At 45.1% G+C, this 23,552-nt stretch overlaps 1 protein-coding gene across 1 annotated transcript in view; it reads right to left on the bottom strand.

The window, feature by feature from the left end:
- Positions 1-473: 473 nt before the first annotated feature.
- LOC124258429 (insulin-degrading enzyme-like) overlaps positions 474-23,552 on the bottom strand; it is a 41,836-nt gene continuing 18,757 nt past the window's right edge. The window contains exons 15-35 of the mRNA XM_046692526.1: positions 23,389-23,541; positions 22,428-22,720; positions 21,904-22,192; positions 21,097-21,727; positions 19,525-19,605; positions 18,524-18,627; positions 17,430-17,532; positions 16,130-16,225; positions 15,881-15,907; positions 15,183-15,265; positions 13,943-14,087; positions 10,393-10,503; positions 8,529-8,649; positions 8,045-8,136; positions 7,636-7,747; positions 7,010-7,177; positions 6,138-6,262; positions 5,047-5,194; positions 3,758-3,819; positions 2,537-2,629; positions 474-823 (exon numbers count right to left, since the gene is read on the bottom strand). Coding sequence (XP_046548482.1) covers positions 722-823; positions 2,537-2,629; positions 3,758-3,819; positions 5,047-5,194; positions 6,138-6,262; positions 7,010-7,177; positions 7,636-7,747; positions 8,045-8,136; positions 8,529-8,649; positions 10,393-10,503; positions 13,943-14,087; positions 15,183-15,265; positions 15,881-15,907; positions 16,130-16,225; positions 17,430-17,532; positions 18,524-18,627; positions 19,525-19,605; positions 21,097-21,727; positions 21,904-22,192; positions 22,428-22,720; positions 23,389-23,541 — 3,139 coding nt within the window. The 3' untranslated portion in view covers positions 474-721. The remainder of the gene's footprint in view (positions 824-2,536; positions 2,630-3,757; positions 3,820-5,046; positions 5,195-6,137; positions 6,263-7,009; positions 7,178-7,635; positions 7,748-8,044; positions 8,137-8,528; positions 8,650-10,392; positions 10,504-13,942; positions 14,088-15,182; positions 15,266-15,880; positions 15,908-16,129; positions 16,226-17,429; positions 17,533-18,523; positions 18,628-19,524; positions 19,606-21,096; positions 21,728-21,903; positions 22,193-22,427; positions 22,721-23,388; positions 23,542-23,552) is intronic.

Raw genomic sequence — 23,552 nt, 5'->3', positions numbered from 1 at the left:
GTTGTGGAGTTGATAAATGATCAACAATTGGTTCCAAACACCAAGTTGTGAAATCTGCAAGGCAACAGGATACACTTTCCTAAATAGGTAAACGCTATCACCTAATTCCCGTGAGTGAGCATCAGGTTCTTGGCATTCCAAGAGATGCTCCGAGTCCCAAGTGTAAGCCTTAACCCAAACCCTCATCCCAGCCCCAGCATCACACACCCACACTCAGGACAGATGACGGGATGGGATGTATAGAGTCCCAAGGCCACTTAATACCTTATCCCTTCCACTTTCTCCCAGCCTATTTAAACACCCATCCCCAAACTAACATCTTCCACTACCTCAGGGCTGGAAATAACTTTAAAATTGCTAGTGTACTCCGGTACAGTGGCACAAGTAAAATCACATGCCCTGATAATTTTTCCACTATACAGGCCGATTTTCTTGTTGATTTTTTAAATAAACAACATAATTAACATTTGACAGTCAACTGAACACCGGTACAGTGTGATATACAAATATGCTTGCCCGACAGAAAAAAACACTGGGCTCGGGCGTCGGGCAATGGGTTATTTCCACCCCTGTACCTGACAAATAATATTCTAGTTGACTTATCTCAGCCTCTGACGTTTATTCTGACCTATTAGATGACTTGTAATTAAAAGAGCAGCAGTTTCTCATTGAAAGTTCACAGTTGTGAGTTCAACATTTAACAGTCCATGTTGAAAACACTTCAGAGTTTAGATCTGGCCTTGGAACAGTCCATGTATGGTTTTGCCAGGGGGTAGAGGGCCAGGTTCCTCTTGAAGTCCCACACGTTTCTCACCACTGTTGCCTTAAACACAGAGAGAGAGACGGTAAAGTCATTTGGCCCCATATTGAGGATTCACTAAAAAGCTTCCTTAACAGAAAGACAAGCATTATGAATTGAAAGAAGTATGCGCTTCCTGAAAAAAATACCAGGTATGCAATTATCACATGACAGCATAACATTAGTGAGTGTGTTGACATCAGACACCTTAACTGTGGGTTGGAGGCCGATAATATATCAGGGGATCCTGCAAAGCTCCTGTGTTAGCTAAGACTAGTCGATCCATGGACTGATCCAGTATGGAAAGTCCTTGTGGCACCCGAGACCATAGGATCCTTGAAGGCTGCAGTGCCACGTCAGGACAGATCAATGGATCCTGCAATGCTCCTGTAGTACTAAGACTAGTCAATCCATGCAAGGATCCAGTAGCAGCTTAGATAGAAGATCCATGCAAGGTCCTTGTGGCGCCTAGACCACAGGATCTGGGAAGACTGTTAGGACACCTTAGAAAAGTTAATCCTGTAGTACCAGATAATAGTTAATCCTGTAGTACCAGAGAATAGTTAATCCTGTAGCACCAGACAATAGATAATCCTGTAGCACCAGACAATAGTTAATCCTGTAGACAATAGTTAATCCAGACAACAGACAATAGATAATCCTGTAGTACCAGACAATAGTTAATCCTGTAGTACCAGACAATAGTTAATCCTGTAGTACCAGACAATAGTTAATCCTGTAGTAACAGAGAATAGTTAATCCTGTAGTAACAGAGCATAGTTAATCCTGTAGTACCAGACAATAGTTAATCCTGTAGTAATCCTGTAGTACCAGACAATAGTTAATCCTGTAGTACCAGACAATAGTTAATCCTGTAGTACCAGACAATAGTTAATCCTGTAGTACCAGACAATAGTTAATCCTGTAGTACCAGACAATAAATCCTGTGTAGTACCCTGTAGACAATAGTTAATCAGTTAGAGAGAATAGTTAATCCTGTAGTACCAGAGAATAGTTAATCCTGTAGCACCAGACAATAGTTAACCCTGTAGTAACAGAGAATAGTTAATCCTGTAGTAACAGAGAATAGTTAATCCTGTAGTACCAGACAATAGTTAATCCTGTAGTACCAGACAATAGTTAATCCTGTAGTACCAGAGAATAGTTAATCCTGTAGTACCAGACAATAGTTAATCCTGTAGTACCAGAGAATAGTTAATCCTGTAGTACCAGACAATAGTTAATCCTGTAGTACCAGACAATAGTTAATCCTGTAGTACCAGACAATAGTTAATCCTGTAGCACCAGACAATAGTTAATCCTGTAGTACCAGACAATAGTTAATCCTGTAGTACCAGACAATAGTTAATCCTGTAGTAACAGAGAATAGTTAATCCTGTAGTACCAGAGAATAGTTAATCCTGTAGTACCAGAGAATAGTTAATCCTGTAGTACCAGAGAATAGTTAATCATGTAGTACCAGAGAATAGTTAATCCTGTAGTAACAGAGAATAGTTAATCCTGTAGTACCAGAGAATAGTTAATCCTGTAGTACCAGAGAATAGTTAATCCTGTAGTACCAGAGAATAGTTAATCCTGTAGCACCAGAGAATAGTTAATCCTGTAGCACCAGAGAATAATTACTGCTGCGGTACCAGTTGTGAACTTACTGTTGGTCCTGTGATGATGACCTCATCCTCTCGTCTATCTATCTGGTCATTGACCTGCTGGTCAGTCCCCCTGATCACCATTCACCCGGTCGCCAGGGTTACTGGAGATGATGTGCACACTCAGTTTGTGACGCTTTGGAGCATCAGAATCGATGTAGGACTACAAGCAGGAGGAATACACAATGAATTTGTTAGAATGTGGTCAGATGTGTTAAGATTGCTGTGATGAGAACCAGAACATCCTTTCTAGGAATATTATTTTAGGGACAAACACTTTAGCTCCCAACATATCGCAATACATATCGCAATGAAGGAACCAGAATTGCTGTATATTGCAATACAATTTATTAACAATACACAGCCCTACTGAGTATAATATGCATATATATGTCAGGGTAGAGATTGCGATCTCCAATTCTACCAGTAGAGATTGCGATTGGAGTCTCTTCCAGTAGAGATTGCGATCGGAGTCTCTACCAGTAGAGACTCTGATTATATAGAATAACCTATATAATCGCCTCTACCAGTAGAAGCTAAAATCTGATCCTCTTAACATGTCTCAGATCTCACCTCTCTGCTCAGTAACTGACTGGTGTAGTTGTTCACGGTGTCCTCCCAGGAATGCAGTCATTTCCCCACCTGGTCAATTCGTCACCTACCATTTCCCCACCCGGACAATACCCCACCCAAATATACATCTGGCCGGTCATTTCCCGACCTTCCTGTTTTTTGGTTGCTATTTCACTCAAATATAAGAAAGAATGAACAAGAAGTAGAGTAAAATACATTTCATTCTTTAATATTCACGTCCTCTACTGTTAGAGGCTCAGATCGCAATCTCTACTGGTAGAATCTCCGATCAGCATGAGCATCGATCTCCACAATTGTGATACAATGACATGTGTCAACCAACTCAGTGAGTCTGACCACTGTTAGTTGCCTCTTACGACAAGCATGTTTTACTGAAGATCAGTTCTAACCAGGATCTTCTTAGGGCAAATATATTTGAAATGTGCATTCCTTATAAAGTCCCAGGCTGAATATGAAATGACAGCTTCATCAAGGAAATAATGTCATAATCCTCTCTCTTTCATCAGCATGTCCCAGCTGCATCCCTGATGCATAGTTACATATGGAGTTTGACATCAAAACTGAATTCTAAGGGTGAACTGTTTCAGGGCATCACAGTCAACTGCAGGTGTAATTTCTGATATAATCAAGGAAGCCACTGTCACCACTCTACACAAGAAACAGGGTATTCTCAACCATGAAGAAATACACTACTTACCTTGTAAAATGTGTATAGATCGTCCTTGCTGAGAGTCTTCAAATATGCTACTTCCACATTATCTAAATACAAACATACATGCTTTACTTGTCAACTTAACATTACCAATTCCTAGCACTCAATACAAGCAACAGCAGTGGGAACAATACAGATGAAGTGATTCATAAAGAGTTGGTGAATTTCTATGACTGGTGTCAAGAAATGAGTGAGTGAGTTTAGTTTTATGCAGCACTCAGCAATATTCCAGCTATATGGCGGTGGTCTGTAAATAATCAAGTCTGGACCAGACGATCCAGTGATCAACAGACTGAGCATCGATTTAGCAATTGGGATACGATGACATGTGCCAACCAAGTCAGCAAGCCTGACCAACCGATCCCGTTCGTCGCCTCTTACAACAAACATGGGTTACTGACAGCGTTCGAAATTAACATTGGTCCTTAGGCCCGGAGCCAACTGGAAACCACTCGGACCAACAGCTTTTCTTTTCAGCAGGTCCTTTTGGCCAACAACTTATTCATCCCTAATAACTAAGAGTATTATTTCCATATTATAAAATAGGGCCTACACATTCTGATCAGGACCCACAATTTTATTTTGGTTCTGGGTCATCAGGGCCTGCAGCTTTTCAGGGTTAAGGGCAAGCTGAATATCCATTCTAGCCCGGAACTTCATCGGTGCCAAGAAATGAATACAGGATGGAGTGAGTGACTTTGGTTTAATTCTGCTTTGAACAGTAATTCAGTTGTATTACAGTATGTCAGCTTGATGTAGGAGAAAACCTTTCGTGATATAGGTCCTAGATGTTTACCACTTTTGTGAAACCCACAAAACATGGCTACAGTGCTCACAATCAAACAAATGTAATCAATTCTGGAATAATTATAGGATTCTGGAGAATGCTTAAGGGAGGCAACTCTGCACACGTGTATACACACAGGAAGAGGGTGTGTGAGACAGTGAGTCAGTGAGTGAGCAAGTGAGTGTGTATTTTGAAACATTCCAGCCATATCTTGTTAGGCTGCCTGAGGTGAAATTGTACCCATTGGGGATCAAACTGGGCCTTCAGCAGGATCAGTGGCGGTTTGATTTCCTACTTGTGTACAATGTGTGAAGCCCATGTCTTGAGTTCCCGGCCATGATATTGCTTGAATATTGCTAAAAGTGGCGGCGTAAAACCATACTCGCTCACTCACTCACTCACTCAGCATGATCAACAGACACTTAAAACACTAGGCCACCCTCTATCCTCACTCATGTATAACAACACCCTCCATGACAACACTCACCTCTGTCAAAGTGGTACTGCTCGGAGATGATCTCTCCCCAGAACTTGCCATTCAGCACAGATAGCTTCTTGGGTTTCTCCAATCGTTTTGCTGCCAGAGCCTTCACGTGCTTGGCAAACTCCTCTTCACTCATCTTGTTGATATAGTCCTACACACAGAAATAGTTCCAACAGTATCACTGCACTATTGACCAAAATGTATCAGTCATTCCAGCTGGGAAAGACAGGGTTACTATGCATTCAATCTGTTTTCATAGTAAGTGAATGTTCCTTTGAGCCACACTCCTGACAGCAACACTCTAGTTATGTCATTGGCACTTGTAAATAGCCAAGCAAGGCTACCAGCAACCAGATGGCTGGGAAACAATCCCACAGTCAATACTAATTTTAGCCACGACCTATAAGGATTCTTTTCTATTCAGGACAGTGGTCATCTTTAGACTTAAAGATAAGTCTGGAGTGTGCCAACACACATTAAGACATTGCTACTGTATTTCATTGTCTTCATTTGTACATCTAAAGACAGTACTAAAGTAATAAAGTTCACTATTGTTTTCATACTGAAGAATGATGACAATATTTATGGATATACAACTTCTTTTATTCTGTGAAGGGCGACGTTTCGACATGGTGTTGTCAAGCAAGTGATGTAGAATCTATGTTGAAACGTCACCATTCACAGAATAAAGAAGTTGTATATCCATCAAAATTGTCATCATTCTTCATCAACTCAACTTCTAAAATGCCCAGTAAAGAAGTGTTTTCATACTATTTATTGATCAAGTTACTTTTATAAAAACTTAAATTAAGGCCTCAAATTAAATATTTAAAGCCTTTTCATTTCCAGAATCTAAAGCATTTAAAGTGAAGGGCCAAACTGCCTCTCCAACACAGATCCAAATTCAAAGAGTTATCAAGACTGGATTGTTACTTCAAAGCCTTTTGAAGACTGAGCAAACCTTGGTTCTGTTGTTTGTGAACAATGACATTACAACAACTAGATCCACAGTAATCTACCTTACTGCAACCATTAGAGACTTGGGACCTAGTGTGACCCTGACTCTCCTCAGGATAATACACTACAGTACTTACATCAATAGTCTTGAGGAAGGCTTCAACCCGAGATTCCACAAAGGATGGCTGTCTGTCTGACTGGACGATCACACGGAGGCCCTGGACGCCACTGGACCGACGCAGACCACTGAACACTATATAGCCTGAAGACCACACACATTCATTGTAATACAATCCTGTTCCAATATCATCAGATAGCTACACCTATGGCAGGGGTGAAAATCCTTGCCACAACCCTATAGTTAAACACTAAAGAATTATATTCCCTAGAATCAAATACTACTGCAACATGCCACAAGGACTTCTGTACCTCCTCCACAGGTAAGTTAGTACATGTTGTCATGGCGAATTTTCATCTTCCTATACGACATCTATATGCAGTCAGATAAATCAGCCAATATCTAACAAAGTTGCCAAGAACATACATCATACATGCATCAAGCATGACTGACACCTGTCATAACAGCCCGTGTGAAATGACTGACTGACTGAGTTTTGGTTTTACGCCGCTTTTAGCAATATTCCAGCAACATAATGGCGGGGGACACCAGAAATGGGCTTCACACATTGTACCCATGTGGGGATTCGAACCCGGGTCCTCGGCGTGACAAGTCAACGCTTTAACCACTAGGCTACCCCACCGCACCTCCGTGTGAAATGACCTGCAGCTGAACCTGGTGAGAAGTCTCTACATGTTGCTCTCAGTCACATTGTTTCTATGTTGTCATTGTTTCACGTGTTGTGAACATGAAAATAAAGTGGGTACTTCCAAGTCAAACTGTGTCATTTTATTGAGGGAGCAAGGGACAATCTCAATTTTCACATCACTTTCTTTATCGATACTCAACATAACTGAGTAAAAAGCGTTGTAATGTTGTTGTTGTAGTCACCTAACTGTTCCTGGGTCCGGAGGATGTTGAAGCAGGGCTCACTGATGATCTGGGAGAAGAGTTCCAGCTGCATGTTGAGTGTTGTGTCCTGGCGGCCACACTGGTAGTAGATCTCAATACACGACCCGCTGTGAACCGTGTTGGTCTGCTCGTACATGTAGTAGCAGCCTGCAGCAGGACAACATGATGTACATGATACAAGACACATGACACATGGCACACGACACATGACAGGATTAAGCAGGAATGCAAATATGCACCATTGTCAGTTTGACTAATGTCAAGCAATCAACAGTAAAGTTTCTTAGTGGGTCCTTATCCGTTATCACAATAAAGGCTTGAATATTTTAAGGTAACAAGTTGTATCCATGTGAAGTGGTTCCCTTGTTAATAATTTTGACTTTGTTGTAAAATTATAAAATTTACATTAGATATAAAGAAAACATACAGAGTTTATTTCAATGACACTAATTAAATTCTCGTTCAAATTGGAATTAACATAAATGTTCAGGTGAAAAGTGTCCACATCACGATTGAGCTGGTTTCTTCTCATCTTACCCAACCCACATACCACCACACTGTACACAGATCCCTCCCTCCCTCCTTCCATCACCCACACTCCATACCATCAGGCAGCTGTAATTCCCGTGTTCGTTTGTGCTGACTCGGCAGAAGTGGTTTTGAGCCACTCTTTTCACGAAGTATTGTCTCTATCATGGTACCGATCTCCAGAGCCCGCTGAAGTTGACAGGTAAATGTTGTAAATAAACAGTTCCACCAAAAATATCATTGTCAAAATCATTGCGTTATTTCTCGTAAGAAATACTCATCATATTTTATCTACATAAGGCTCAATTTTTTAGGAAATATTTAGTATTCTTTGAAAATAAACTAACTATAAACACATGTGTACCAGCATATTAATCTGAATTCTATGCAAGTCAGATGTGAGCAACCATAGGCCAGCCTAATCATGATTAAGGAAAGACTAGCTGATCATTTCTATTCTCCACCAATACAAGAAACAACAAGCACCTGTTTAGTGATGTTTCCGTACATGAGACCTTCCACGTAGACCTTGGACAGCAGCTGGGGAATGAAGGCCTGGAGTCCCTCCAGCGTCACATCTGTACATCAGGCAAGACTCACATCATCACATGACAAATATCACTATCAGGAGCTACATCAATGTTATCTTAATTCATATGTACATCATTGGGTATGGTTTATAAAACAACATCAGCTCTCCCACTACAGTGCATATCAGATGTATATTCTATTCTGAAAATGTTCACCCAAATGCAACTGAAATATTGCAGAATATTTGCTAGGATACACCACTTTCTCACTTAATAAGCATCAATCCTTTTCAAAGTTACTAGCAGCCATAGGATCTGTTCTTAAATGTCTTCATATATAATACACACACTAAAACTCATCAGAGTGTTTAATGCAACATTATTACACATACTGTCATGTGTTATGTGATTAATCATGATGAGAACCAAGACAAACTGACCATCTAATGACTCCAGAAGTTCACACTTTGTCCAGACCATCTCAGACACAAGGACGGAGGTGAAGTAGATAGCGTGCTGGTGAGGCTGCTCTGCCACAAAGTTCTTCAGCCCTCGGTAGTACTGAAGGCAACACACACATGTGTATATATAACGTACATAAGTCGGTTGGGGCATACCTTAGCAGATACCTAGTGGGTATCTGCATTGGATGGGGGCATACCTGAGTGGGTACATACATCAGTGGGAGTATATAACTGAGTGGATACCTGTGTGGGTGGGGCATACCTGAGTGGATACCTGTGTGGGCAGGGCTTACCTGAATGGATACCTGTGAGGGTGGGGCATACCTGAGTGGGTACATACATCAGTGGGAGTATATAACTGAGCGGATACCTGTGTGGGTGGGGCATACCTGAGTTGAAACCTGTGTGGGTGGGGGCATACCTGAAGGTATACCTGTGTGGGTGGGGCATACCTGAGTGGATACCTGCATTGGATGGGGGCATACCTGAGTGGGTACATACATCAGTGGGAGTATATAACTGAGTGGATATCTGTGTGGGTGGGGCATACCTGAGTGGATACCTGTGTGGGTGGGGCATACCTGAGTGGGTACATACATCAGTGGGAGTATATAACTGAGTGGATACCTGTGTGGGTGGGGCATACCTGAGTGGATACCTGTGTGGGTGGGGGCATACCTGAGTGGATACCTGTGTGGGTGGGGCATACCTGAGTGGATACCTGTGTGGGTGGGGCATACCTGAGTGGATACCTGTGTGGGTGGGGCATACCTGAGTGGATACCTGTGTGGGTGGGGGCATACCTGAGTGGATACCTGTGTGGGTGGGGCATACCTGAGTGGATACCTGTGTGGGTGGGGCATACCTGAGTGGATACCTGTGTGGGTGGGGCATACCTGAGTGGATACCTGTGTGGGTGGGGCATACCTGAGTGGATACCTGTGTGGGTGGGGGGGGCATACCTGAGTGGATACCTGTGTGGGTGGGGGCATACCTGAGTGGATACCTGTGTGGATGGGGCATACCTGAGTGGATACCTGTGTGGGTGGGGCATACCTGAGTGGATACCTGTGTGGGTGGGGCATACCTGAATGGATACCTGTGTGGGTGGGGCATACCTGAGTGGGTACATACATCAGTGGGAGTATATAACTGAGTGGATACCTGTGTGGGTGGGGCATACCTGAGTGGATACCTGTGTGGGTGGGGCATACCTGAGTGGATACCTGTGTGGGTGGGGGCATACCTGAGTGGATACCTGTGTGGGTGGGGCATATCTGAGTGGATACCTGTGTGGGTAGGGTCATACATAAGTGGATACCTGTGTGGGTGGGGCATACCTGAGCGGATACCTGTGTGGGTTGGGGCATACCTGAGTGGATACCTGTGTGGGTTGGGGCATACCTGAGTGGATACCTGTGTGGGTGGGGCATACCTGAGCGGATACCTGTGTGGTTGGGGTCATACATAAGTGGATACCTGTGTGGGTGGGCATACCTGAGTGGGCATGCCACACCTGAGTTACATACATAAGGGCTTATGCTGCTTTCAGCAATACTGCAGACATATCAAAGAAGCCTCTACATTATGAAGTTTTGGACAGGAAACCTTCCCTCATTGATCATTATTATTGATATTACTATCAATGTTGACCCTTATCTTGAGGTCATATTAGTAGGTTACAAGGTAGACTAAAATTGAATCATGACATTTTTACTTTAATTTTTCATTTAGTGCAATCAATGTCAAACCGAAAAATTGTTCCACGGTCATAATATGATCAGCATCTTTCCATACATACATTGCAATTGCTAATTATTGATGTCAGAGTCTGACTCACCAACTCTTTGATGATCTCGTAACGTTTGGGATCCACGGTGTAGGTGGTGAAACGCTCGACGATCTTCTGTAGCAGCACATGGAGCTTGTCACTGTAACCCTTGACGGACAACTGCAGGCAGGACACAGAGACTCACACTTTGATATGTAACAGGGCACAAGAAGTAGCTAACGCCAGGTCACAATACATTCTTGATGATACACATCAAGACTTATCATGCTATTCAACGTCACTGTACGTACCACACATGGAAATATTGACACTCAACTCATATCTAAATCTAATCAAAACACCACCACATTCTGGTGACTGTGGTTACGTTATACAAAATCTTGTCTCATCAGCAAAAATTTACAGCTTTGATACCTGATCATTGTAAAATATTTCTATATGCACTAAAGGAACATGTTTAACCAGACAATTTCACCCACAACTTGAATCTGTTACACTCACGTCAGTTTTTCGAATCAAGTTGAGGATTTCTCAGTACTATACAATTTCTCAATACTAACATAATTCAAATATCAAGTATTCTATCCCCTGTCCACACTGACCCTCATTCCATACATGGTGTTGTCAAGGTTGTACCCCACCTCACCAACTCCCACCCCACACTCACAGTCATTCCATACATGGTGTTGTCAAGGTTGTACCCCACCTCACCACCACCCACCCCTCACTATCCCCACCCCACACTGACCGTCATTCCATACATGGTGTTGTCAAAGTTGTACCCCACCTCACCACCCCTCACCCACCCCACACTATCCCCACCCCACACTGACCGTCATTCCATACATGGTGTTGTCAAGGTTGTACCCCACCTCACCACCTCCCACCACCTCCCATTCCATACATGGTGTTGTCAAGGTTGTACCCCACCTCCCACCTCTCCCACCCCTCACTATCCCCACCCCACACTGACTGTCATTCCATACATGGTGTTGTCAAGGTTGTACCCCACCTCACCACCACCCCCCACCCACACTGACACTGACCCAGTCATTCCATACATGGTGTTGTCAAAGTTGTGCCCCCTCACCACCTCCCACCCCTCACTATCCCCACCAACACTGACCGTCATTCCATACATGGTGTTGTCAAGGTTGTACCCCACCTCACCATCTCCCTAACCCACACTGACCGTCATTCCATACATGGTATTGTCAAGGTTGTACCCCACCTCACCACCTCCCACCCCTCACTATCCCTCACCCACACTGACCGTCATTCCATACATGGTGTTGTCAAGGTTGTACCCCACCTCACCTCACCCACCTCCACCCACCCCACACTGACCGTCATTCCATACATGGTGTTGTCAAAGTTGTACCCCACCTCACCACCTCCCACCCCTCACTATCCCCACCCACACTCACCGGGCCATTCCATACATGGTGTTGTCAAGGCTGTACCCCACCTCTCCCCACTCCCACACTGACCCCACACTGTCATTCCATACATGGTGTTGTGTTGTAAGGTTGTACCCCCACCTCACCATCTCCCAACCCACACTGACCGCTATTCCATACATGGTATAGTGTCAAGGTTGTACCCCACCTCACCACCTCCCACCCCACACTATCCCCACCCCCACACTGACCAGCTATTCCATACATGGTGTTGTCAAAGTTGTACCCCACCTCACCACCTCCCACCCCACACTATCCCCACCCCACACTGACCCGCCATTCCATACATGGTGTTGTCAAGGCTGTACCCCACCTCACCACCTCTCACCCCTCACTATCCCCACCCACACTCACCGGCCATTCCATACATGGTGTTGTCAAGGGATTGTACCCCACCTCACCACCACCTCCCACCCCTCACTATCCCTACCCCACACTGACCATCATTCCATACATGGTGTTGTCAAGGTTGTACCCCACCTCACCACCACCACCCACCCTCACTATCCCCACCCCACACTGACCAGCCATTCCATACATGGTGTTGTCAAAGTTGTACCCCACCTCACCACCACCCACCCCACACTGACCATCATTCCATACATGGTGTTGTCAAGGTTGTACCCCACCTCACCACCTCCCCCACCCCACACTGACCGGCTATTCCATACATGGTGTTGTCAAGGTTGTACCCCACCTCGCCACCTCCCACCCCTCACTATCCCCACCCCACACTGACTGTCATTCCATACATGGTGTTGTCAAGGTTGTACCCCCACCTCACCACCTCCCACCCACACTGACCGTCATTCCATACATGGTGTTGTCAAAGTTGTACCCCCTCACCACCTCCCACCCCTCACTATCCCCACCAACACTGACCGCGTATTCCATACATGGTGTTGTCAAGGTTGTACCCCACCCTCACCATCTCCCAACCCACACTGACCCATTACATCATTCCATACATGGTATTGTCAAGGTTGTACCCCCCCACCTCACCACCTCCACCCCTCACTATCCCCACCCCACACTGACCGGCCTCATTCCATACATGGTGTTGTCAAGGTTGTACCCCACCTCACCACCTCCCCACCCACACTGACCGGCCATTCCATACATGGTGTTGTCAAAGTTGTACCCCCCTCACCACCTCCCACCCCTCACTATCCCCACCCACACTCACCATCATTCCATACATGGTGTTGTCAAGGCTGTACCCCACCTCCCACCCCCCCACCCCACACTGACCGTCATTCCATACATGGTGTTGTCAAGGCTGTACCCCCACTCACCATCTCCCAACCCACACTGACCGTCATTCCATACATGGTATTGTCAAGGTTGTACCCCACCTCACCACCTCCACCCCACACTATCCCCACCCCACACTGACCGTCATTCCATACATGGTGTTGTCAAAGTTGTACCCCACCTCACCACCTCCCACCCCACACTGACCGTCATTCCATACATGGTGTTGTCAAGGCTGTACCCCACCTCACCACCTCTCACCCCTCACTATCCCCACCCACACTCACCGTCATTCCATACATGGTGTTGTCAGGATTGTACCCCACCTCACCACCTCCCACCCCTCACTATCCCTACCCCACACTGACCATCATTCCATACATGGTGTTGTCAAGGTTGTACCCCACCTCACCACCTCCCACCCTCACTATCTCCACCCACACTCACAGTCATTCCATACATGGTGTTGTCAAGGTTGTACCCCACCTCACCACCTCCCACCCCTCACTATCCCCACCCCACACTGACCGTCATTTCCATACATGGTGTTGTCAAGGTTGTACCCCACCTCACCACCTCCAACCCACACTGACCGTCATTCCATACATGGTGTTGTCAAAGTTGTACCCCCCTCACCACCTCTGACCCCTCACTATCCCTACCCCACACTGACCATCATTCCATACATGGTGTTGTCAAGGTTGTACCCCACCTCACCACCTCCCACCCCACACTGACCGTCATTCCATACATGGTGTTGTCAAGGTTGTACCCCACCTCACCATCTCCCAACCCACACTGACCGTCATTCCATACATGGTATTATCAAGGTTGTACCCCACCTCACCATCTCCCAACCCACACTATCCCCACCCCACACTGACCGTCATTCCATACATGGTATTGTCAAGGTTGTACCCCAGTCCGGCCAGCTCAGCATCGTAGGCATACTCATTGACAGCATCCTTAAACAGCAGCATCAGCAGGCTGTTCATGTTGGCGTGAAGCGGGTCTATGTAGGCATAGGAGCTACAACAGTGACAGCAAGGACGTCTACAAACACATCCTCAAATAGAATCTCATATGTACGCTACGGAAAATGGAAGAGAAACAGACATATCACATACCAAGAAGACAAAATCTGTACTTGTAAAGAATTTAAGCTTTTGAGAAATAGATTATATGCTACTATAAGCAAAAAGCAGAAATCAGAGATATTACAATGAGTGAGTGAGTGAGTTTAGTTTAAGCCGCACTCAGCAATATTCCAGCTATATGGCGGCAGTCTGTAAATAATTGAGTTTGGACCAGACAATCCAGTGATCAACAGCATGAGCATCCATCTGCACAATTGGGAACCGGATATTACAATGGAAATTTAGTATACAAGTAATTGTTTGTGTAGAATCCACTCTATCACCTGAAAACTGCTCAATATTGATTCATTTACTGTTGTTTAACATGTTTGTTTGTTGTTTCTGTTGCACTCAGCAATATTCCAGCTGTATGATAGAGTACACAATGCCATGTAGAAAGTAGTCAAATGTAACACATGATATATATGGCATTACACTTTCTCAGTTAAGTACAGATTCTAGTTCTTTTGTTGGGTTGGGTCCCGTCCGGGATTCGAACCCACACCCACACCCTAATCAACAGCACACTCCACTTGCCAGTGGAAGCCATGGCGGTTGAGTGGGTTAGACAGTTGACTTTGTGTGTTGGCGATTAGTTGTCCGACTCTGAGGGTGTGGGTTCGAATCCCGGATGTGACCCAGCCCATAGAAGTACTAGAATCTGAGGGTGTGGGTTTGAATCCCGGACGTGACCCAACCCAACAGAAGAACAAGAATCTGAGGGTGTGGGCTCTCAAATACTAAGTGTTACACGGAGATTTGTAAATGGAACTGAGTTAGATCAGTCAATCCTGTGACTGACATCATGCACATCAACCTACATAAATCACATAAAATGACACACATCAAACAAGTCAGTGAGTCTGACCACCAAAACCTGTTAGTCACCTCTTACAGCCAGTTCTAAGGTAGATCGTCAAACATGACTGTTATCAGTAACACACTGATCCATGTCACCAATCAGGAATGCCAGTAAATCTTGACTCACCTTTTGATCTCAAATGTCATGCAGGCTTTAGGTAGGAGGAACTCATCATCTTGCTTGAACCAGAATCGGCACATAGCATCATCCTGCAATCAGTTGTTTCGATCCTTTATTTGGATTCATTACTCAGGAAGGATCATAGCAATCAGAAAACACATCTCTTTCAATTTGAACATTTGATGGTCCCCAAGAAGCACCTGCAAGTCTACTTTCACTACAAACTTTTTCATGCACCCCATCCTTGGCCTAAAACATGACACCCCATAGACTACATTGATGTCTGCAAACACATGATACAATGGCTCGATGCCTGGAACGAAATTATCAAAGATATCTGAAACCAACCAAGTCTTCTGAGTTATTTGACAAATTTGACACTAATAATTCAGGGCAGTGGGTCCACATAATATATGTAAAATGATTCAAATTTCAAACGTTTTTCATCATACAATTTGTCATAATCCATTGTGATTTCTTTGATTGGCATTTTAGAATTTGCTACAACAACAATGGATATTGGTAATTAATGAAGTAACAACTGGAGAAAGCCAACTGTAGGCAGATGGGATGAGATATCCTAGGTCTCTGTTGATTGAAGGCTTGTTTAGGTCAAATCTGCTGACAATGGTCCTCCAGTGTGATGGGAAAAGGGTGCAAAAGAAAAAGGGTATCAAGAAAGAAACGTGAATGAAAATACATACCCTAATTATATCAGGAACAGCAGAGGACTGAAACATAAAGTGTATTACTATGACTGATCATCACTCAATGTATAAACTGGAGATAAAAACAAGTTACATTGCTTTAGCAAACTTCTACAAGTTTCTCCCTCAAGTACTATTCAGTGAGACTTTAGTTAATGGAGACTTTAATATTAGTTTTGAAACTTTGTTGAATATATGTGTCATGTGTTCCGTATAGCTCATTTGTCTACATTTGGAGACATTTACCTCTGGCTCCCGTGTGACAATGTCAAAATTTGTTGGAATGAATTCATTTCTCTGAGGCAGACGGAGACTTTCATGCAATCCACAATCACTCCATTTCTGAAAAACAACAGACAGTTAGTTAAAATGATACACAGGTGAAACTTCGTGTAATACATTACACGACACAAGAAGTGATTATCTGATCATATGTACATAAGGAAATACTGAATGGATTGAAAGGAGTGATTAACAGTTGAACTCTGCATACTCTTTCAGCCATATCACAGAGTGGGTCATCTCGGGACGTACACATGGCTCGATATCAACTAACTGTAACATCTCTCTGGAGGTACACATGACACACTGTAGACTTACCTTAATCATCTCTGCAGGTATACTTCACACACTGTAGTCTTACCTTAATCATCTCTGCAGGTATACTTCACACACTGTAGTCTTACCCTAATCATCTCTGGAAGTATACTTGACTCACTGTCGTCTTACCCTAATCATCTCTGCGGGTATACTTGACACACTGTCTACTTACCCTAATCATCTCTGCAGGTATACTTGACTCACTGTAGTCTTACCCTAATCATCTTTGGAAGTATACTTGACTCACTGTCGACTTACCCTAATCATCTCTGCGGGTATACTTGACTCACTGTAGTCTTACCCTAATTATCTCTGCAGGTCTACTTGACTCACTGTAGTCTTACCCTAATTATCTCTGCAGGTATACTTGACACACTGTCGACTTACCCTAATTATCTCTGCAGGTATACTTGACTCACTGTAGTCTTACCCTAATCATCTCTGCAGGTATACTTGACTCACTGTAGACTTACCCTAATCATCTCTGCAGGTATACTTGACTCACTGTAGTCTTACCCTAATCATCTCTGCAGGTATACTTGACTCACTGTCGACTTACGCTAATCATCTCTGCAGGTATACTTGACTCACTGTAGTCTTACCCTAATCATCTCTGCAGGTATACTTGACTCACTGTAGACTTACCCTAATCATCTCTGCAGGTATACTTGACTCACTGTAGTCTTACCCTAATCATCTCTGCAGGTATACTTGACTCACTGTCGACTTACCCTAATCATCTCTGCAGGTATACTTGACTCACTGTCGACTTACCCTAATCATCTCTGCGGGTATACTTGACTCACTGTAGTCTTACCCTAATCATCTCTGCCGGTATACTTGACTCACTGTCGACTTACCCTAATCATCTCTGCAGGTATACTTGACTCACTGTCGACTAACCCTAATCATCTCTGCAGGTATACTTGACTCACTATCGACTTACCCTAATCATCTCTGCAGGTATACTTGACTCACTGTAGTCTGTACCGTACCACTTCTCCTTCTGGTCTGTCATCCCTTTAAATTTCTGAGCAATGATGATGCATCTGTAAACATGATGAAGGAACGTCACATGTAACAATTTTCTTTATTCAATTATCTGATGCAGACATTTCACATTTTTTTAATGACAAATACACGTTTGGTAGCCAGGACTCATAATGTGAATATGGTACTGGCATCTTAAGCAGATCTTAAATTTCATTGCAAACAGTCAGACATCTGTTGTTGGACCTATCTGAGAAATGGCATAATCACTTTTATTACCCACGTGGTCAACGTATGGGTAGTTGCATATTTATCTCGTACGTCACACGAGTGTCGTATCGCGTTGACCTGTGTCGTAACGACTTGACCTGAAATTCTAACGATTTGATTGGATAACCGATGACCTCTCAATTAGGTCACATTCTGACGTAACTATTTTTTCATTCATAACAAAAACGTGAATTCATTCATTCTACAACTTAAATGCATTGTGGGAATGTAAACATTGCGAACGTTGCCGTGTCGCTGTTTAATTGTGAGTCGAACTGAGACATTATATCTGTCGAAAAACATAAACGCAATGTTTCCACCAGTGATGTTAGCCGAATGAAGCAACTGGAAACCAAGAAACGAGGTGCAACGGAGAAGTTTACTGTAGGAGGCTGTACGAGGCGATGACAACTGACATGCATCGTGACGTCGGTTACCATGGCAGTGGCGTCATTAGTGTGACGTCATGCAAATATTGTACTACAGTACAAAACTCTTCCGCAACCTCTTTATGAAACCGGTTTCGGTTTGAAACAAAAAACATAACAAAAATACGCTATTTTGTCAATTTAAATGTATGTAAGACGTGGGTAATAAATAAAATACCACTCTCGGTCTCATTACATACGATTATCTGAAACTGTGTGACCTTCCTATGTTATCTGACCCCGCTTTCGATCGGTCAGATACCATAGGAAGGACACTCGTTTCGTATAATTCGTATGTAATGAGACCTCGTGTAGTATTCTCTATATATACGTATTGTTTCCTTCAACTCACTTCATGTTTTCTGGCACAAGCTTGTCTATGACCAACTGGACGAGGTCCGGCTTGTACTCTGTCACTGTGTAGCTCCCACTCAGAACTTCTGGCATCCGGTAATCCTACAGAGAGAGACAGTGGACCATACACCTTAACCACATTAAACACCGACATGTACACAGACTTACATAAGTCTTCCCTGACAGAGAAGTGATGTATCTCTTCAGATGATCCACATTAAACACCAACATGTACACAGACTTACATAAGTCTTCCCTGACAGAGAAGTGATGTATCCCTTCAGATGATCCACATTAAACACCAACATGTACACAGACTTACATAAGTCTTCCCTGACAGAGAAGTGATGTATCCCTTCAGATGATCCACATTACACACCAACATGTACACAGACTTACAGAGGTGGTAGGGTAGTCTAGTGGTTAAGGGACCGTTCATTATCTATGACTACGGGGGTGATTATGATTTTAAGGGGGCGTCCCCCATTGTTTAATTTTTTTTTTAAATTTTAATCTATTTTGTTTAGGGGGGGAGCATCGTACACACGTATACTAGGTTGTTGCTGTCATCGTTGATTTTGTACATGACATGCTCGTCACGCAGGAGATCAGGCCCCGATTTCTCGAAACAAACTTAAGTCTGAGTTTTGACTTAAGTTAGAGTTTTTACTCAAATTTGAGAAAATGCATTTCCCAGATTGAACTAAAATCGATATCAAACTGAAACATAGTAGACAATTTGAGTTTGGAGGATAGATTACTTACGTTGTATGGGCTTTTCTATTTTAAAAATGCAGTTGAGTTAAAAATTCAGGTGTTTCAAATTGTCAAACTCAGTTTGAAATGTGAACAAAAACTTAAGTTTGTTTCGAGAAATCGGGGCCAGGTTCCCCACACGGGCACAATGAGTGAAGCCCTTATCTGGTTTCCCTCTCCATGATATTGTTGGAATAATGCTAAAACCGGCATGAAACTAAACTCACTCACTCACAGACTTACATGAATCATCCCTGACAGAGAACTGACATAGCCCCGTGGACGTTCCTTATCCTTGAAGCGGAAGGCCATGGCACTCAAGTCCTGAAATAAACATGACAGAGAATGACATATTGCAGACCACTACATATATCTTCTGATTAAACAAGACATAGAGACTACAGGTTAAACTGCATGTAAAACTACTAGTAAAACTTCTGATAAAACTACAAGTACAAAACAAGCAAAAGCAACAATTTAATTTCAGGTGAAAATTAAGATACAACTACAGGTCAAATTATTAAAATCTAAATATTTTAGATATTTAAATACTTACCTTACCATAGGTCTTATGCATATTACCTCAAGCTCCGCTTAAAGAGATCAGACAGTCGTTGATTCGCCATTCTATAGAACGGCCACCTCGTGTATCGACGAGTGTACAGGCAACGGAAGTGACGTGATCTCCCCTCCCGCTCCATCCAAAATCACTTTTACTGACCAGGTCCGAAGAGCCCAGAGAGGGGAGGAGCATCCAGCGTTGGGAGGGAGTTACCGCCCTATGGTAAGGTAAGTATTTAAATATCTAAAATATTTAGATTTTAATAAATTTTTAACTTACCTTACCATAGGTCTTATGCATATGGATTCGACAGTAGGGCCAGTGATTAGTCGGGCTCCAGAGGACCGTCCCACGAAAAACCCACATGCCAAGGGAAAACCAGAAGAAACTACTGAATCGCCAGACTGTCGCAGGAGGCGCCTGGAACAGGAGACAGATAGTAACTAAAGGCAACCCTAAGGAAAACAAATACACCCAGAGTGTAAGTTAACCTGAAGACCAGAAGGTAAGAAGAAGTAGTTACCTAATGGGCGGTAGGATGGGTGAGTTGCTGAGCAACCACCAGTGGACCAAACGATTGAAGACCTTCCGTCCTCGACGGCCAAATCCATGAGGTAATGACTAGCGAAGACAGTAGAGGACTTCCAAAACAACCCTCCATGATGGCTGGAGCGGTGCAGTTTCTGTGGAGAGCCATGGTGGATGCCAGAGCCCTAATCTCATGCGGATTAGTGGCTGTAGGATGAGGCAGATCTTGCGCGATCGTGGCGGTCAGGATGGTAGTAAATGCGGAGCCAGGCGCAAGCGTATTCTTATTAACTTCACCTTTGGCCACAGAAGACAAGCGGGATGAACAGTCTCTTACGAGACTGCCTCCTGGAAGATGACTTGGCAATATAAATCTTAAGTGCCCTCACGGGACAAAGCAGCTGTTCCTCAGCGTGGTGAGGTCCTAGAATGGAGGACAAAGGAGGGATGGAGAAGATCCTATCCGGTTGTCCGGCAGCTGGTTCTTGGCCACGAAATCCCAAAGCAGTCCGAGATGAACAAGACCATGCCGTGACTGCTCAAAGCGCACCCTGGTGACATCCAATGCGTGGATCTCACTAACCCTAGCTGCTGTGGCCAGGGCCACGAAAGGCTGTCTTCCAGGAGAGGTTCTCAAAGAAGCCGTGTCTAAGGGCTCATAAGGGGACCTCTCAGATGGCGAAGAAACGACGTTTAGGTCCCAAGCGGGAGGATCGGAGCTTTGCCTTCTGGTCCTCCAGCTTAAACGCTTTGAGGGCGGCGATGAGTTCTGGCACCTTGGAAATCTTTTTGTCGCGCTTGACCGCCAGAGCGGAGTTAAGAGCCGATAAATAAGTTCCTATAGTGTTGCCCTTGAGACGCCGGGACTTCCGAAGAAAGAGAAGGAACTCTGCTATAAACTGAGGAGAAGCCTTCAACGGGTCCTTGGACTTCTGTGCACAAAACTTCTCAAAAGAAACCCACTTATCATCATAGAGTGATCTTGTGGAGACTCGATGAGCACGAGCAATAACCTTGGCGACACCCGTGGAGAAGCCCTTGGCCTTCAGCGCCTTTTGCAGATGATCCAACCGCACAGATGAACTCGAGTCGGATCGGGATGCCACTATCGACTGTGGGGATGCCTGAGCAGGTGAGGCCAGTCTGGTAACTGTTGCGGACTTCTTTCGGCGAGACGGCGCAGATCTGGGAACCAGGTTCTGGCTGGCCACCAAGGCGCGACCAAAAGCAGACGAATCGTCTCTGTCCGCTTGACCTTTGCTATTACCGCTGGCAACAGAACTGGTGGTGGAAAGGCGTACACGTCCAGACCCTCCCACGACAAGGACATGGCGTCGACCGCCCATGCCGCTGGATCTGGAATCGGAGACACGTACAACGGCAGCTGTGTGTTGAAGCGAGTCGCAAACAGGTCGATCAGAGGGCGGCCCTGACTGTGACAAAGAAGTTTGAACGCTTCTGGATGTAGCATCCACTCTGTTGGAGACGGTTTGCCCGGCCTTGAGAGAGCGTCTGCCAAAACGTTCTTGCACCCTGGGATGTGTCGGGCTCTGGCGCTGATGCCATTGTCGTCCAGGAGACTGGCCAGCTGGAACGTCTGCTCCAACAACTGTTTGGACCTGGTCGTTCCCTGATTGTGAATCAACCACACCACCGTGGAATTGTCCGACGCTATCAGGAGCCTGGTGTTCCGCAACAGAGGCACCCAGTGTCGAACCGCTAAAATGACTGCTTGCAGCTCCAAGTTGTTGATGTGCCATCCTAGCTTCGGTGCCTGACCACAGCCCGAGGTGGTCTGGTCGTTGAGGTGAGCACCCCAACCTTGAAGAGACGCGTCTACTTAACAGTTAAGTGATGCGTGAACAAACTCTGTCAAGGAGACTCCTGCGCAGGCGTTCGACTCGACAGTCCACCAACGGAGGTAAGCGTGGAGATGCAGGGGCAAAGGAACCTCAACTGAAGGTCGTCCGCCTGGATGTAAGGCAACAGGAAGCTGTAGCGGCCCGAAGCATCAAAGCGACCTCTGGCGTCAAGTCCTGGGCTGAGGTGAGGAGACCTAAGAGGGACTGCCACTCCCTGAGCACGGCGGCTGGGATAGACCTCGGTTGGCTTAAACTGACAATCTTTCTCCAGCGATCTAGCGGAATCCTGACAAGGTCGCAATGTGTCAGGAAGAGGCCTCCTATAAGCGTCAGTTCCTGGGACAGCTCCAGGTGGGATTTGTCTATGTTGATAATCCATCCCAGTTGCTGCAAGAGATGAATGGCAAAGTGCATCTGTTTGCGAAGCAACTGAGGGTCGAGGTGGTTCATGAGACAGTCGTCTATATAAGGGTCGAAGTCGATGCCCCTGAGATGGAGGAACTGGGTGATCGGCGAGGTAATCCGAGTAAAAAGCCACGGGGCCGTGGAAATTCCAAATGGATGCACTTTCCACTGGTAGTGGGACCCGTTGAAAAAGAACCTCAGGTACTTTCTGTGACGGTGGTAAATGGGCAAATGCAGGTAGGCATCCTGAAGGTCGAGGCTGGCCAACCAGACCCTGGGCGCAAGCTTGGCTCGTAGCTGTTCCAGGGACACCATGCGGAAGTGAGGCGGTTCGAAAGATAAAGGTGGTTGAAAACTGCCATGTTGTGAATCATCGTGTAGTTCCCCTGAGTCCTTCTTGGGAACCAGGAAGATTGGTGAGTAGAACCCGAGGACTGTCGGGGTCTAGCACTGTCTCTATAGCTTGTTTAGCGTAACAGAGTGTGGATGCTGTCTGCTAGCAGTAACTGTTGGTCTGGAGCATACACACGTGACTGGGCGTTGAAGTCAGAAGCGCGACACGGCGATTGGCAGCTTGTAACCGGTCCTGAGAATGTTGGTGATAAACGGGTCTTCCAGGATTGTCCAATTGGGCCAGAAGATCCCCAGTCTCCGCCTACTGGAGTAGGGCGAACCGGCACGACTGGGGCGGAGGTCCCAGTCGTGTTGGTGTCGCAACTTCAGCGACCCGAAGTAAGGCGCCTCCCCTACCCCTGCCGGGCGTCGAAGGGGTCCAGGGACAATCCTGCTGGGCGCTGAAAAACAGGTTGGATCTGCCGGCCCACGTCCTCTGCCAGAGGCGTCGCGGGGACGAGTCTCTTCTCCGGGGCGTAACGGGCGCTTCCCTCTACCCTTGCAGATGATCTGCCACGAAG

Source organism: Haliotis rubra, unplaced genomic scaffold, assembly GCF_003918875.1.
Source record: "Haliotis rubra isolate DU_JTF1 unplaced genomic scaffold, ASM391887v1 Scf693, whole genome shotgun sequence".
Lineage (NCBI taxonomy): Eukaryota > Metazoa > Mollusca > Gastropoda > Lepetellida > Haliotidae > Haliotis > Haliotis rubra.
Note: the sequence above shows the minus strand (reverse complement) of the source record. Positions and strands in the feature narration are given on the sequence as shown.